General features: G+C 42.4%; 1 protein-coding gene across 2 annotated transcripts in view; it reads right to left on the bottom strand.

Moving 5' to 3' along the window:
* Positions 1-12,690, bottom strand: part of IFT81 (intraflagellar transport 81) — a 38,027-nt gene that overhangs the window by 10,621 nt on the left and 14,716 nt on the right. For both annotated transcript variants that reach the window (XM_038152794.1, XM_038152793.1), the window contains 4 exons: positions 12,194-12,357; positions 9,892-9,987; positions 7,956-8,102; positions 606-755 (listed from right to left, as the gene is read on the bottom strand). In XM_038152794.1, the coding sequence (XP_038008722.1) occupies positions 606-755; positions 7,956-8,102; positions 9,892-9,987; positions 12,194-12,357 (557 nt within the window). The remainder of the gene's footprint in view (positions 1-605; positions 756-7,955; positions 8,103-9,891; positions 9,988-12,193; positions 12,358-12,690) is intronic.

Raw genomic sequence — 12,690 nt, 5'->3', positions numbered from 1 at the left:
AGGCTGTTCCCAGGGCAGGGAGGGTTGGGGGAGCAGCACAAGGTGATACACATTGGAATAATGCCAGCAGCATCCCTGGGATGCTCAGGCTCTTCCCAGGACAGGGAGAGCTGGGCAGCAGCACAAGGTGATGCACGATGCCCAGCAGCATCCCTGGGATGCTCAGGCTCTTCCCAGGACAGGGAGAGCTGGGCAGCAGCACAAGGTGATGCACATCACCCAGCAGCATCCCTGGGATGCTCAGGCTGTTCCCAGGGCAGGGAGAGCTGGGCAGCAGCACAAGGTGATGCACATCACCCAGCAGCATCCCTGGGATGCTCAGGCTCTTCCCAGGACAGGGAGAGCTGGGCAGCAGCACAAGGTGATGCACATCACCCAGCAGCATCCCTGGGATGCTCAGGCTCTTCCCAGGACAGGGAGAGCTGGGCAGCAGCACAAGGTGATGCACAATGCCCAGCAGCATCCCTGGCATGCTCAGGCTGTTCCCAGGACAGGGAGAGCTGGGCAGCAGCACAAGGTGATGCACGATGCCCAGCAGCATCCCTGGGATGCTCAGGCTGTTCCCAGGGCAGGGAGGGCAGGGCAGCAGCCCAAGCTGAGGTTACCAGCTGCTGCTGGACGGCCTCGTGGCGCTGCCGCAGAAGCTCCTCGGTCCTCTGCAGGATCCCGTACTCGGCTGTGATTTCTGCCACCTCCTGCCGCTTCCTCTTGTAAAGTGTGTTCTTGCTCCGCAGCTTGCTCACGTACTGCTTGAACTGGGGGGAGAGAGCAGGAACGGGGCCTTAGCACAGCATAAAATGGAATTATCCTCTTTGTCCTGCACATCCAAAATGCAGTGGTTAGAACAGTTAGAACAGAGGGCTGGAATTCAGGATTCCCAGGGTCTATTTGTTTTCAGCTCTGTGTCGGTTCACTGAGGGAGATCTAGGAAAGCAGCTCCTCTGCTTTCTGTCCCAGCTCACTCGTTTGCAGGCCTGAGATCACTCCCTTCTGCTCTCCACCATTTGACAGCTGGAAAAGTAAATACTCCTTGCAAAACGTTATGGGAGTCATGGATAATAAAAACTTAATGCAAAAGTAATTTGCACTTGTAACAGAGCCCCAGCCCTGCGGACCAAAACATGGTAATAGCCAGCAGCAAAACTGGAAGGAAAGAGGACATGGGAAAAGATTTTTTTTTTTTAATGTTCTCAGTAGTTAAAACTTGTTGTTCTCTTTCCTTGACTCCTTCAGACCTGGATGATGTTGCTGGCTAAGTTTTCAAACACAGGAAAATAAACCTGTGCAGAGTCCTTGCACAGAAACAGAGAAATGCAGTATCTATTTCACTCAAAATCTAAAGCAATGGAGAATTTATATTTTTATTAAAGACTGAGTAAAATAATAAAAATCCTTGCAGTCCAACAGCCTTAGCTAATTCACACCTGGACCTGTGTGTGTTCAATTTGTAACACAAGCACGAGGGGCTGTAACAAACAGGTAAGATTTTTCTGTGCTTTAATGTTTTCCATTTGTTGTGCAGTCTCAGCTTTTATTCTTGGATTTTACATGAGAGCTACAAGGTAAATGCCAGTCACAGCTCAAAAAATGCATTCAGATCCAGAGATGCAAAGCAAATAAAATTTATGAGAGCAAATGATGTAAGAACAGGCTTCAGAGTGCTCCTGGATAAGGAGGCGTTCAGTGTGTGCAGGGAGCACAGACCAGGCAGCCCCAGGAGGAAAATTAATCCCACTCCCACTGATACAGGTTTGAAATTCAAACATAAAATAACTTAAATTTCAAAATTTCCATTAATTTCTCTTTTTGTGAAATGATCCCTCTCCCTTCTACAGAATAAACCCAAACCCCCGATGTGACCAAAGGCTAAGAACCCCCAGAGTAACTGTATGTTCTATAAAAAGTGTCCTGGGCAAACTGCCCACAATGAAATCAACCCTGTTCATCTGCCATCCTGTGCAATATCTAGGCCAAAGCTGCCTCTCTCTTGCTACGCTCCAGAACTATTTTTAAAGCCAAAAGCTATAAACGTTTTTGGTGAAAGAACAAACCCACAAATTACTCAATGTGCTCTATGCAGATTGGCCTCTGTGAGGCTTTGGGATAACATCCTACATCCTGCTACTACCCAGGACAAGGATTCACAAGGTCACCTGAGCCCCTGCCACACTCTCTGGCACATTTAATACAGTAGCACCAAATTCATTCCTTTTCATACCAATTCAATCCCATCCTCTCCGTTAATACAAAATACTTTTTTTTTCCTTTAATTGCTTAGACAATACCAAGCTTTCTGTGATTTTCAGTATAAATACAATCTCTCCAACCAGCTGAGGAAAAAAGGGAAAGCTCAGCCATCTGTCTTGATCCTTGGGACATTTCATTTGACCAGTGGAATATAATAAAGAATGAGGTAAAGGATTAAACTTAATATGTGGCCACACAGAGCTATCAAATCTGAACGATCTTCTGTCAGTGCATCCCAGGATGAAAAGCAAACTATAATTCTCTTCTTTTTTAAGGTCTTGAAAATAGCTTGAGTGGGAGGTAGGGTATTTGCATATTCAATATTCAAAGCATAATGTATTTTACAATGGAAGTCAAAGGATCTTGTTGATTAACGAACCAATTCCACCACTGTTCTATTATTAGTTGATTAACTTAGGACTATATAATACAAATTTCATCCCAAATGAACTACAAGGTGCTCACAGTGACAATTGAAATCTGTTCCTTTTAGGAGGTGCATGTCAGCAAAACCTCTGGCTTTTTAAAGCAAACTTAACCTTTCACATAGCTTTTACTGCAGCAAACAAGGTAAAACAGATATAAACAACAGTAGGAAAGTGATCATCTGTGTAGAAAATCAATCAATAATTTGGCAAAATGTTCAAAGGACCTGATTTACTCCAAGGGCAGCACAGATTAGCTCCTCAAAATCTCACTGACTGAAGGCTCCTTTAGATCCAGGGCCAAGTTCTGAGCTGGAGCTCTTAGATTTGACTCTACTTTAAAGTAATCAGCAGCTTGTTGGGATCTTACAGGAAAATTAGGCTTCTTCAGCCTAAAAGCTCAGAGTCATTCCATAGATTTCCAAAAATGAAAAGAACATATAAAATACCAATGTTTTCATCTGTGTGAGCATTGCTTCTGAGGCTTTATACACCTCATGTGTACATGAGGAATCAATGCCACAAAACACTGCATTTTACTGTGGTGAAAGGTCTTTTCAATAACTGCAATCATTCACAGAGACATAACATTGTTGGGCCACATCACTTTCAAGTGAAGTAACCAAAGGAATCCACTCCTGAGCAGCAGCATTTCCCCACAGACCAAGGCAGCTGCTCCCTGTGTCCAAACTCAGCAGGCTCAGCCTGGAATTGCCGTGGATCTGCCCATGCAGTGATGTTCCAGTCAAGGCCATGTCCACCAGGAGCTTTTCTTTCTCAAGCAATTGAACACAAGCAGTTATTTCAGCTGCTGAGAGGAAATGACTGGATGAGAACCAAGTGCTGGCACTAAGGGAGCAGTGGAAGCAAACCAGCCTGGAGCCCGTGTCGGCCCAGTCAGAGCCCCTGGAGACACAAAAACCATCCAAGGGAAAGCAAGCAAAGATTCTGCCTTTTCACTTGGCTATTTTTATGGATGCCTGTCACATAACAAGCATGGAATGCAAATTATGGAACACAGTGAATGAAAACAGGACTTTGATTTCTCATGTAACACAGGCATGCACCATCCCTGGGCAGATTTCCTGAATTATGCTCCATTTTTATTGGAAGAATCCAGCAATGCACCTACTTTATGCTTCTCCATTTATTAGAATCTGGAACAGGTTGGTATCACCAGATTCAGTCTCTCCACACTTAGTGAAGGAATTACCATAACAGTTCTACATAAAAATCCAGTCAGGGATGTAGAAATGGCTTCTCCAGGGGCATCCAGAGCCTGGCAGGTTATCCCCCTGCAGGAAAGGACATCAGCCTGGTGCCCTGTGTGGGCAGGGCCAGAGCCCAGCTCCCCTCTGCAGCCTTGGCTTTTCACTACAAGCTCCTCACCTCATCTCCTTTAACCTCACATTTGCCCCAGGAGAAGTTTTCACAAGGTTTCTTATTCCAAGATTATCATTAAAGGAGAAAATGGATAAAGCTTGTTTTCTCCAAAGAACAAATCCCAGATAAATCACTCACTTTGGAGTCAAGTCTTTCAAAATAGTATTTTCTGGATTCATGCAGCAGAAAATCTTAGCTGACTATATCTATTTTCATTAAGAACTGAAGAACAGATGTTTTAATTTCTAACTAGACTAATTAATGGGATACAGACAGTCCAAAGTATTAAAATTCAGTTAGGAAAAGTTCCTGAACATGACAGGTTTTCCATATTTTTTCCTAAGAGGCTCTAAATTCAAGCTAGTAGAGTCAGTGTTGGACAGAGTCAATAACTCAGACATAGAAGGGTGAGTTTCTAAAAGATAAGAGCAGTAGAAGTTCAGTCTAATGAAATGCAAGTGTCCTGCAGGCTGCACATGGCACAGCTCAGCCAGGAAGGCTCTTCCTTAGCCTCTTCCAGGAGTGCTTGCTTCTGGTCAGGCACAAAGTATTAAAGCAGCCATGGCTAATACTTTGAATCAATCCAAATATTTATAATGAAAACCCATTTTCAGTGCTCAGGGAAGAGTCACAGGTCAATGAGATCCAGGATTTATCCCTGGCAGGGGGTGCTGAGGGAGTGCTCAGCTCTGGAGATTGCCCTGAATCTCTGCTTTTGTCTGGTTCAGGTGACAGGGAACTTCCACAGCAAAAATCTGACAGGTTCAGGTGGATCAACAGCTCTTGAGGAAAAGTGGCAAGATCTTTGGTCTGAGGCTGCTTTCTCTATTTGCAAATGGAAACATTTGTCTTGTTTTCCCAGGGGCAGGTAGGTATGGATGAGCATTTGTATGGGAAAAGATCAAACTCCTTAAGTAAATGCATGTGCAAACCTCACACGGCTGTGAACAAAGAGAGAGCAGCTCCCATGGCCTGTTCTCAAAACCAGACTGATTCTCACTCCTGCAGCTCAGCACAGCTCCGAGACAACTCTGAATCCTCGGGAAACTCAGCATTCTTAGGGCCCTGTGCTGAACTCTGGAAAGTACAATGGCTTGTGTAAAGAGCTAAAAATATCGCAGCTTTACCTAGGATCACTTGTAATGGAACCATCCAGCATTCCAAGTGTCAACATGTGATTCCCTAATTTTCAGGATCTGACAGCTGCAGTGAGGAGCTGCCAACTGTGCCCCCTGCTCACTGCACTTTGATTGAAGTACTTAAAAAGACTTCATAATCCACAAAGACAATTTATTCCTACTTTTTTTGTGTTTGATGTAAATGAATTGGTTACTCCCTGCTGTTTCTCCCGAGTTCTATCCACCTCTCAAAGCCAGTGGAATGTTTTTCATGACTGTGGAAGAAAGCAAAACACCAGCACCTAAAAACCTAAGCCAGGCCTGACCTTTTGGTGAAGGAAAGGCTAAAATCACCTCAGCTGGAGATCCAAATGCTGCTTTGGGAGCACGAGTTAGGAAGGTGCTGATTCTTCCATTGCCAAGTCTTGAGAGTGCCATGGGATGTCACAGGACAGAGAAAAGTGGGACAAAGCAAAGATTAGAAATGCTGGGTGTAGGAGAAAAACAACGCTTTGATTTAACTGTAGCACTTCAATAGGATTTAAAAATCCATTTAAATTTGAGACAGCAAAGCTATTTGTTAGAACTCCCTCTTTCTGCCTTTTTAAAAATGAAGGAACTAAATGTCAAAGGTGTCACTGGAAGAGGAAAGTGCAAGGAAGCTCTTGGCTGTCAGAGTGTGAAGTGAAGGTTGAATGGACAAACTCCTCCTGTCCCCATGAACTGCAGCACTGACCCACCACCACACAGATCAGCATTTCCTTTGCTATTGCCTCAAAGCTGGAGCACTGGACCAGAAAATACAAATCCTGAAGCAGAACATACCAGAAACAAACCTGCAGCAGGAGGCTGGCTGGGAGTGAGGAACCCGGACTTTCACTGGGGAGGGAGAACCTGCTCATGCCATTTTTGCTTCATCACCTCTTCCCTGCCAGCCCTGTCCCATCTCAGCCCTGGCTCCTCGCAGCCCCTCTGGGGCAGGACTGGCTCTGTGCATTTGCTGTGGACTCGGAGGAGATGCAGAATGTACAGCAGTGAGGCCCTGTGCAGCAATTCTGGCAGCACACGCTTACAAAGAATTCAACATCACCGTCTCCACCTTCCAGATGACAAAACCATGACCTTTGAAACAGAAGTGACCAAAAACCATCAAGAATTCAAATCCTTTCTTAGTCTTTAGGCACAGGAAACACCCTTTTTACTGCTTTGCACTGGTGCCTGTGAGTACCACTGCACTACACCAAAGGAAGCAATAAACATGAACAGGACATGGATTTATATATTGGCTTCCTTGCCAATACACATTTCCTTGCAGAAAGTATTTTACAAACCAGGAAATGCTTCTTCTGAAAAGACAAACACTTTGGATTTTAAGCCAGTGTTTTTTTTCCAAATTGTTCATTTATCCTTCTCTCTGCAAAATGAAGACTTGAAAATATTTTAAAAATCAAAAGCAGAATGTATTTGAACAAAAGGGATGCAGGTCATGTCCAAAACAGATCTTGTCCTTTTTCTGTCTTGAGCCACTTCCTTGTGTCAGACAGTTACCTTGAGTTTTTCATTACTAAGCCTTTCACAATGTTGTGAGATTTCCTTCCTACCCAGTTCTCCTCAAATTTCTATGGATCAGTTTCTTGTCTCCTGAAGAATAGGCACAATTATTTCTTACCTTACAGTGCCTGTGCAGATAATGTAAAACATATGCTGCTGTCTTGGTAATACATTCTTGTTGATTAATTAAACACTTCTTCCCATCACATGTCACAAACCACAAATTGTCAGCTTTCTGCTTTAATTTTTGCTTAAAAATTTGTCAAAGACTCCAGCAATGTGCCCACTGGAGCTGAAAACCTTGGAGTGGAGAGCAATCTAATGCAGTGGGTTCCTCATTATTGCTACCAAGGGAAAGGGTACAGTGTGTAATGGGGAAAGAATCCAACATCTTCATCTTCAAACCAATTTCCACATCTCTGTGCCACTGCTCCCACCTGAACTCTTCATCCACACTTTCAGACTCCTTTAAAAGGAACTGATTTTGTGGAGCAGCCACATCCTATGGGATTAGGAAGGGAGTTCCTTCTAAAAAGGGCGTTCCCTGTATTTAGCAGTATGTAAAAAAAGCACAAAAACAAAGAACAGGCAAGCAAAGAGTGTGTGCTTCTGACTAAATGATGGCAGTGCAAAGACAATACATGAGAGAATGATATTAACTCAGAGAATGGTGCAGATAAAATTCTCTTTAGTTTAGTGACTCTGCTTGTAAGTTCCCTTAGCAGGATTCTTCCCAACTGGGAAAAAATTACTGGCTGAAGAAAAGTCAATTTATTTAGCTGGCAAACCAGTACCAAAGTGCAGCTCCTTTATTCTTTGCAAACTTCTGAAGCAGAAGAAGCTGCTTTGAGAAGTACAGCTGCAAATCTCACTGTGCCTGGGCCACACTGTCTGCGCCAGCCAAAGTCAGTGTCACAGCTGAACCTCAGGAGGGTCTGGGAAATTTGGGTTTTAAGTAAAAACTTTTGTGGGTAATAAATCCCACAGGACTAATTGCATCTCTGATAATCACTGGTATTGTGCTTTATAATCATACAGACTTTTTACATTATTTATAATCATATTGACCTTTATGGTTAGTTATTCACCATCACACCACTGTGATGACATTGCCGTTATCTGGCTGGAATGTTCATCCAGCCCAACACTGAGTCCTTGTACACCTTGCAATGGATTAGGCACAGTGTGAATAAGAGAAATTAATCATTTGAAAATAGCTACAAATCCCTACCTCATCCTCAGTCAGGACTTCAGAGCCTCCCAGCTCATGGGCCTGACTGTTCTTCTGCTCCACCTGCTTCTCCAGGCTGGACATCTCCTCCTTGGCAGCCTGAAGCTCTTCTGCCTTGGCTTCTTTTTTCCGGGAAATTATAGAAGCCTGCAAGATCATTAACGTAAAAATTGCCTTGTTTAATCAGGAGAGAAATGATTTTTAGATAAAATGTATAAATTATATACAGCAGGTTAAACCACAACCTCATTGAAGTTGGCTGCAGCATCTCAACTTTCTCCAGAATGGATGAGGTTTCCAGCACAGCCTTTTTGCCCAGACTCAGGCTGATGTATTTTACATTTTAGATTTACATTTCTTCAGCTCATTTTTTCTTTTTCATTGAGGAAAAAGGCAGGCATTTTAGCTGCTCCATTTCTTCTGCTTAGTCCCTCTTGGTGCATATGTAAGATACACCAACATGGCTTAACTAGAAAGTTATCCAAGATTTCACAAATGTCATAATACAGATTTTTATAACTCCAACCTACTCCAGCCTACAGAAATATGTTACACTAAAGCAGAACTGAGCCACTAAATCTTGGCAAATAGCTAGAAGATGATGAATAAAGCAATAAAGTACAGAAATAGTGTAGATTAAAGATTATTTTTTTTCTTAGTCTAGAAGATAAAACACTTAAAAGTAGTATTTTATACAAGACTGAATATTTAATAGTACCTGAGTTTTGACCAGAACAGATTTGGCAACATAAGTATACATTAGTTCAAGGATTTTTTTTAAAAGCTTTTTTCTGTATCCTGTTGAAAACTACTCTAAAATAACACAAAACATTCATTTAGATGCAGGTACAGGGATTTGAGGCATGGCTGGTTTCTTCATGTGAAAGGGAAAACTTACAAAAAAATGAAGCCAAAACACAGCTTTCTCACACTCAGCTGAGAGGACCAGCTTTCTCCCTAAATAAATCTCCAACAGAATTGTGCTGGGGTGGGAGCTCAGCTCTCTGCTGCACAAGGTGGCTGTGGTGACAAACCAGGGGACAACAGAGCTGATTATTTTGTGAAACAGAACCCAGGCCCTGGCAGAAGCAAGCAAAGAGCTCCCCAGGCTCTGAGCTCCCAGCAGCAACCTCAGCTCCTGAGGTGGACCCTCCTTGATCCCAGCACATTCCAGAGCAGGATTCTCTCTCAGGAAGAGCATCTCATCTCATCTCATCTCATCTCATCCAAAATACAACAGAGTTTCACTTTGCATTGGTGACTGAGCTGCAATACATATCTTATCCATATTTTTTCCCTCCCACTGGTACATTTTACTTCAGCCCTTTGATCTTTCAAGCCATCACCAAAAGCATCACACTGAAGATCCTCCATAAAATCAGCAGAGGTGCAGGTAGCCTGGAAAAGGAATCACTCAGGTTCCTGCATAAGCTCTGAAAATCTCTGAGTTCATCAATCCTTTTTATAACTTGGGCATTTACTAAGACTGGACCAGACAGCCTATTTTATAGCAGGATAATTGTACAGCCTCAGGATGAGAAATCAAAGAATTCCTTCTTAAGAGATGCAAAGCAGAAAAATGGCATTTGGTCAAACCTAAGGAAGGGACAGAGCTGCAGCAGGCAGCCCCATGCTGCCTCCTAAGAATCCATCCACAGCTGGAACTTTACCAAAAGAGCTCCTCCAAAACGCCCCTTCCAGAACTGCTGTGCTGCAAGGACAGCAGTCAAAACATTCACTGACAGACTAAAAGCAACTTTGACTCAGCCCTAAACATACGTATGTTCAACACTCTTCATTTTCCTTCCGACCTCCATTATTATGAATTTCTACTGATGATGCTAGATAAACCAAAGGAAAAAATCAGCATGTAAACCAATCAGAGACTGATATTTTTCTCCTGCTTCTGCTTAAAATACATTTTGTTCCTTCTTACCTGCTGGCGATACATGGAGAATTTACTATCAGTGGGCTCATAGGTGATGATCCTTTTTTCAATCAGCTGATTAATTTCTGCACTGACTTCCTCTATCTGCAAGACAGAGAGGAAAACTAAGGAAACAGAGCCTGGTGTCTTTGTCTTCTCCAAGAATTAAATGCTTTGCATGCCAGATTTACAATCCAGCCAGTTCCTTTTTTTAAAACAGAGAAACAGACCCAAAAAGCTCTGTGAGTCATTAAGTATTGGCCAGGAAGAGGCTGGTTTTGGATTTCAGTTCTGTGCCTTTATGATAAGGCAGAACCATGACGTTGGCCCTGAAAATGAAGTAAACTGGTGCATGTGGAGAGAAAATGCAGTGAGATGGTACAGAAAAAAGAAACTGCCACATACTGAGTGAAAAAGGTAATTTTATTGACATGAACTAAAATTCCCTTTCATTCAACCATTTAACAGTTCAAAGGGAAGCAAATAAAGGTTAAGTGATAAAGATTTCATCAACACTTTGTAGAGTCACAGACCATCCTGCTCCAGGTCTGTGGTGCCTTCTCCTCCTGCCACAAGATGCACTTGGTTGTCCTTAGTGCCAAACTGCTGAGCTCCATTCCAGCCAAAGTTTCTGGAGCTCTCAGCCACACCAGAGTGCAGATTCCAGGGCGCTGGGACTCCCACCAGCCACGGAATACAGCCACAGCAACCTTCCTTTAATGCTCTGCTGCTGCTAAGGGAGCAGTGTGAGCATGTGCTGCAATCCCAGGGAGTCAGAGCAGAACACAGGAACAGTGCTGGGCATCACCCTGCACGTTCTGGGAGCAACATCCGTGTGCTTGGAAAACTGAGAATCTCAAATAAATTGCTTAATAGGACTAAAAATACTCCAACACCTGGGGAAAAAACCAGCTCTCCTGTGAATTCTATGCTATTAGTGGTAGAACAGGCTTGAATTTGAAAATGGCATCAGAATTCCCTTCTGTGAATAAATTCCTGGGTTTATATTATAAAATGCATGGTGGAAGCATGCTTGGTGCACTTCAGCTCCTTTTTAAGGCACTGAGATAATAAAAAGCCTACTTAAGGAAAAAAAAAAAGCTGCCTAAGGCCATGCTGTGACTACAGCCAAGTGTATGACATGTTTTTATTATCTTTCAAGAAGAAGATACTTCAAAAATATAACAAATCAAAGGTTACATCATGGAGAAAGAGGGAAAAATTTGAAGCTTTTTAAAGTATTAGGATAAACTCAACAACACTCTTGGAAAAGAAATGTGAAAAAACCCCAGAGTTTCAAGCATGCCTGAAAGACATAACTGCAGCCACAAATATTGTTTTGATTAGAGGAACTAATCTAGGAAAGCAGAGGCTGAATCACAGAGCTGGTTTATTATTTCAGCCCTAATCTGCCATTTATTAATGCTGTCATCCCTTAAGATGGATACTCTGTTTCCTCATTATCTCCATTTCATGGCAAAGCCTGAGTTGGAAATCCCAGGGGTATTAAACACCAGCTGGTAAGAAACTGCTCTGCTTCCCTCTAACATTGGTGTAAATCTTCATCATTATCATCAATAGAAATACTAATAATAAGCATTCCGCTAAATTCTTCTAGGACATTACATTTTGTATTTAATCTTTCATTTAGGATTATGCAAATAGGAAAACTTCATTGAATTAATATATAAATGTACTTGTGTGGCAACAAACCCCTCTGCACATTCTGGATATATCTGACAAATAAGGGTTTTTCTAAGATTATTTGCTTTAAACTTATGAAAAACCTGGAAAGGTAAATCAAGTATTTGATGCCTCAATTTTCTTTGTTCTTAAAAGCTAAATCAAACAATGCAGGGCTCTTCCAAACTCTGAGGAGTTCTGAGCCATGGCACGTGGATTAAGGCATCATCTTGTGAGGACACATCCCTCAAGGAATGCTGTTGTGTTGGGATAAACCCCCTGGATGGCAGAGAGAGTTTCCAACAAATGAAACCTGAAGAGAATTAAAATCAGCCCTTTGGTGCTGGATTAACACAATTTCCTCAATAGCACCTGAGGATGTGCTTGGCTTTGGGGTTTGGTTTGGGGTTGGTTTATTCCTGTCTCTTTTGTGGGTATTTAAAAACACCTTCTCAGAGAGTTTGCACTTAGGTACTGAGATATGCCTTTGGTTTTACAACTGAAGGGAGGCTGCTTTGGGAATGAAACACTTCCTCTGGAATATGAAGCAAGGATAAGAACATTGCAGAGTCCAGGCAGCTCAGACCATGCTAGAGAACACAAAAGCAGGGCGACCTTGGTCCCTCACCTCACTTTCCACGGCAGTGAGATCAGTTTGAGTCATGGCTGGCTCTGCAACCACCTTCTGTAAGAAATACACTGAAGTCTTTTTACTTTCCATCTCTCTGGGTATTTTTTCATTTACCAGGTAGGAATTGAAATTTATCTCCTCTTCTAGTTTCTTCATTAAACCTTAAAAACAAATTAAATCAGTGAGTGTCTATAAAAGCAATGTAGCAGATAATTAAGTTTGATTTCCCCAACACATTAAAGTATTTAGCAGCTGATTACAATAACAACAGCATAACATTTGAGTCTCCAGTGCTCAGAGAAAGGGGGAGTTACTTGATTTAAATTTTTAATCTGGATCTTAAACAATATAAGAGGATTTATTATGCACCTCTATCTTGAACATGTAACTATCAGCTCCTTGAGAGATTCTTCTCATTAATAACAAGTAAAGCCCATCTCACAGGAAACTCCAGCTGAGTCAGATACAGCATTCAACACACACTGCTGATATAA

This window comes from Motacilla alba, chromosome 15, assembly GCF_015832195.1.
Source record: "Motacilla alba alba isolate MOTALB_02 chromosome 15, Motacilla_alba_V1.0_pri, whole genome shotgun sequence".
In the NCBI taxonomy this organism is placed as follows: domain Eukaryota; kingdom Metazoa; phylum Chordata; class Aves; order Passeriformes; family Motacillidae; genus Motacilla; species Motacilla alba.
The sequence above is the reverse complement of the archived record's forward strand: the minus strand, read 5'-3'. Positions and strand labels throughout refer to the sequence as shown.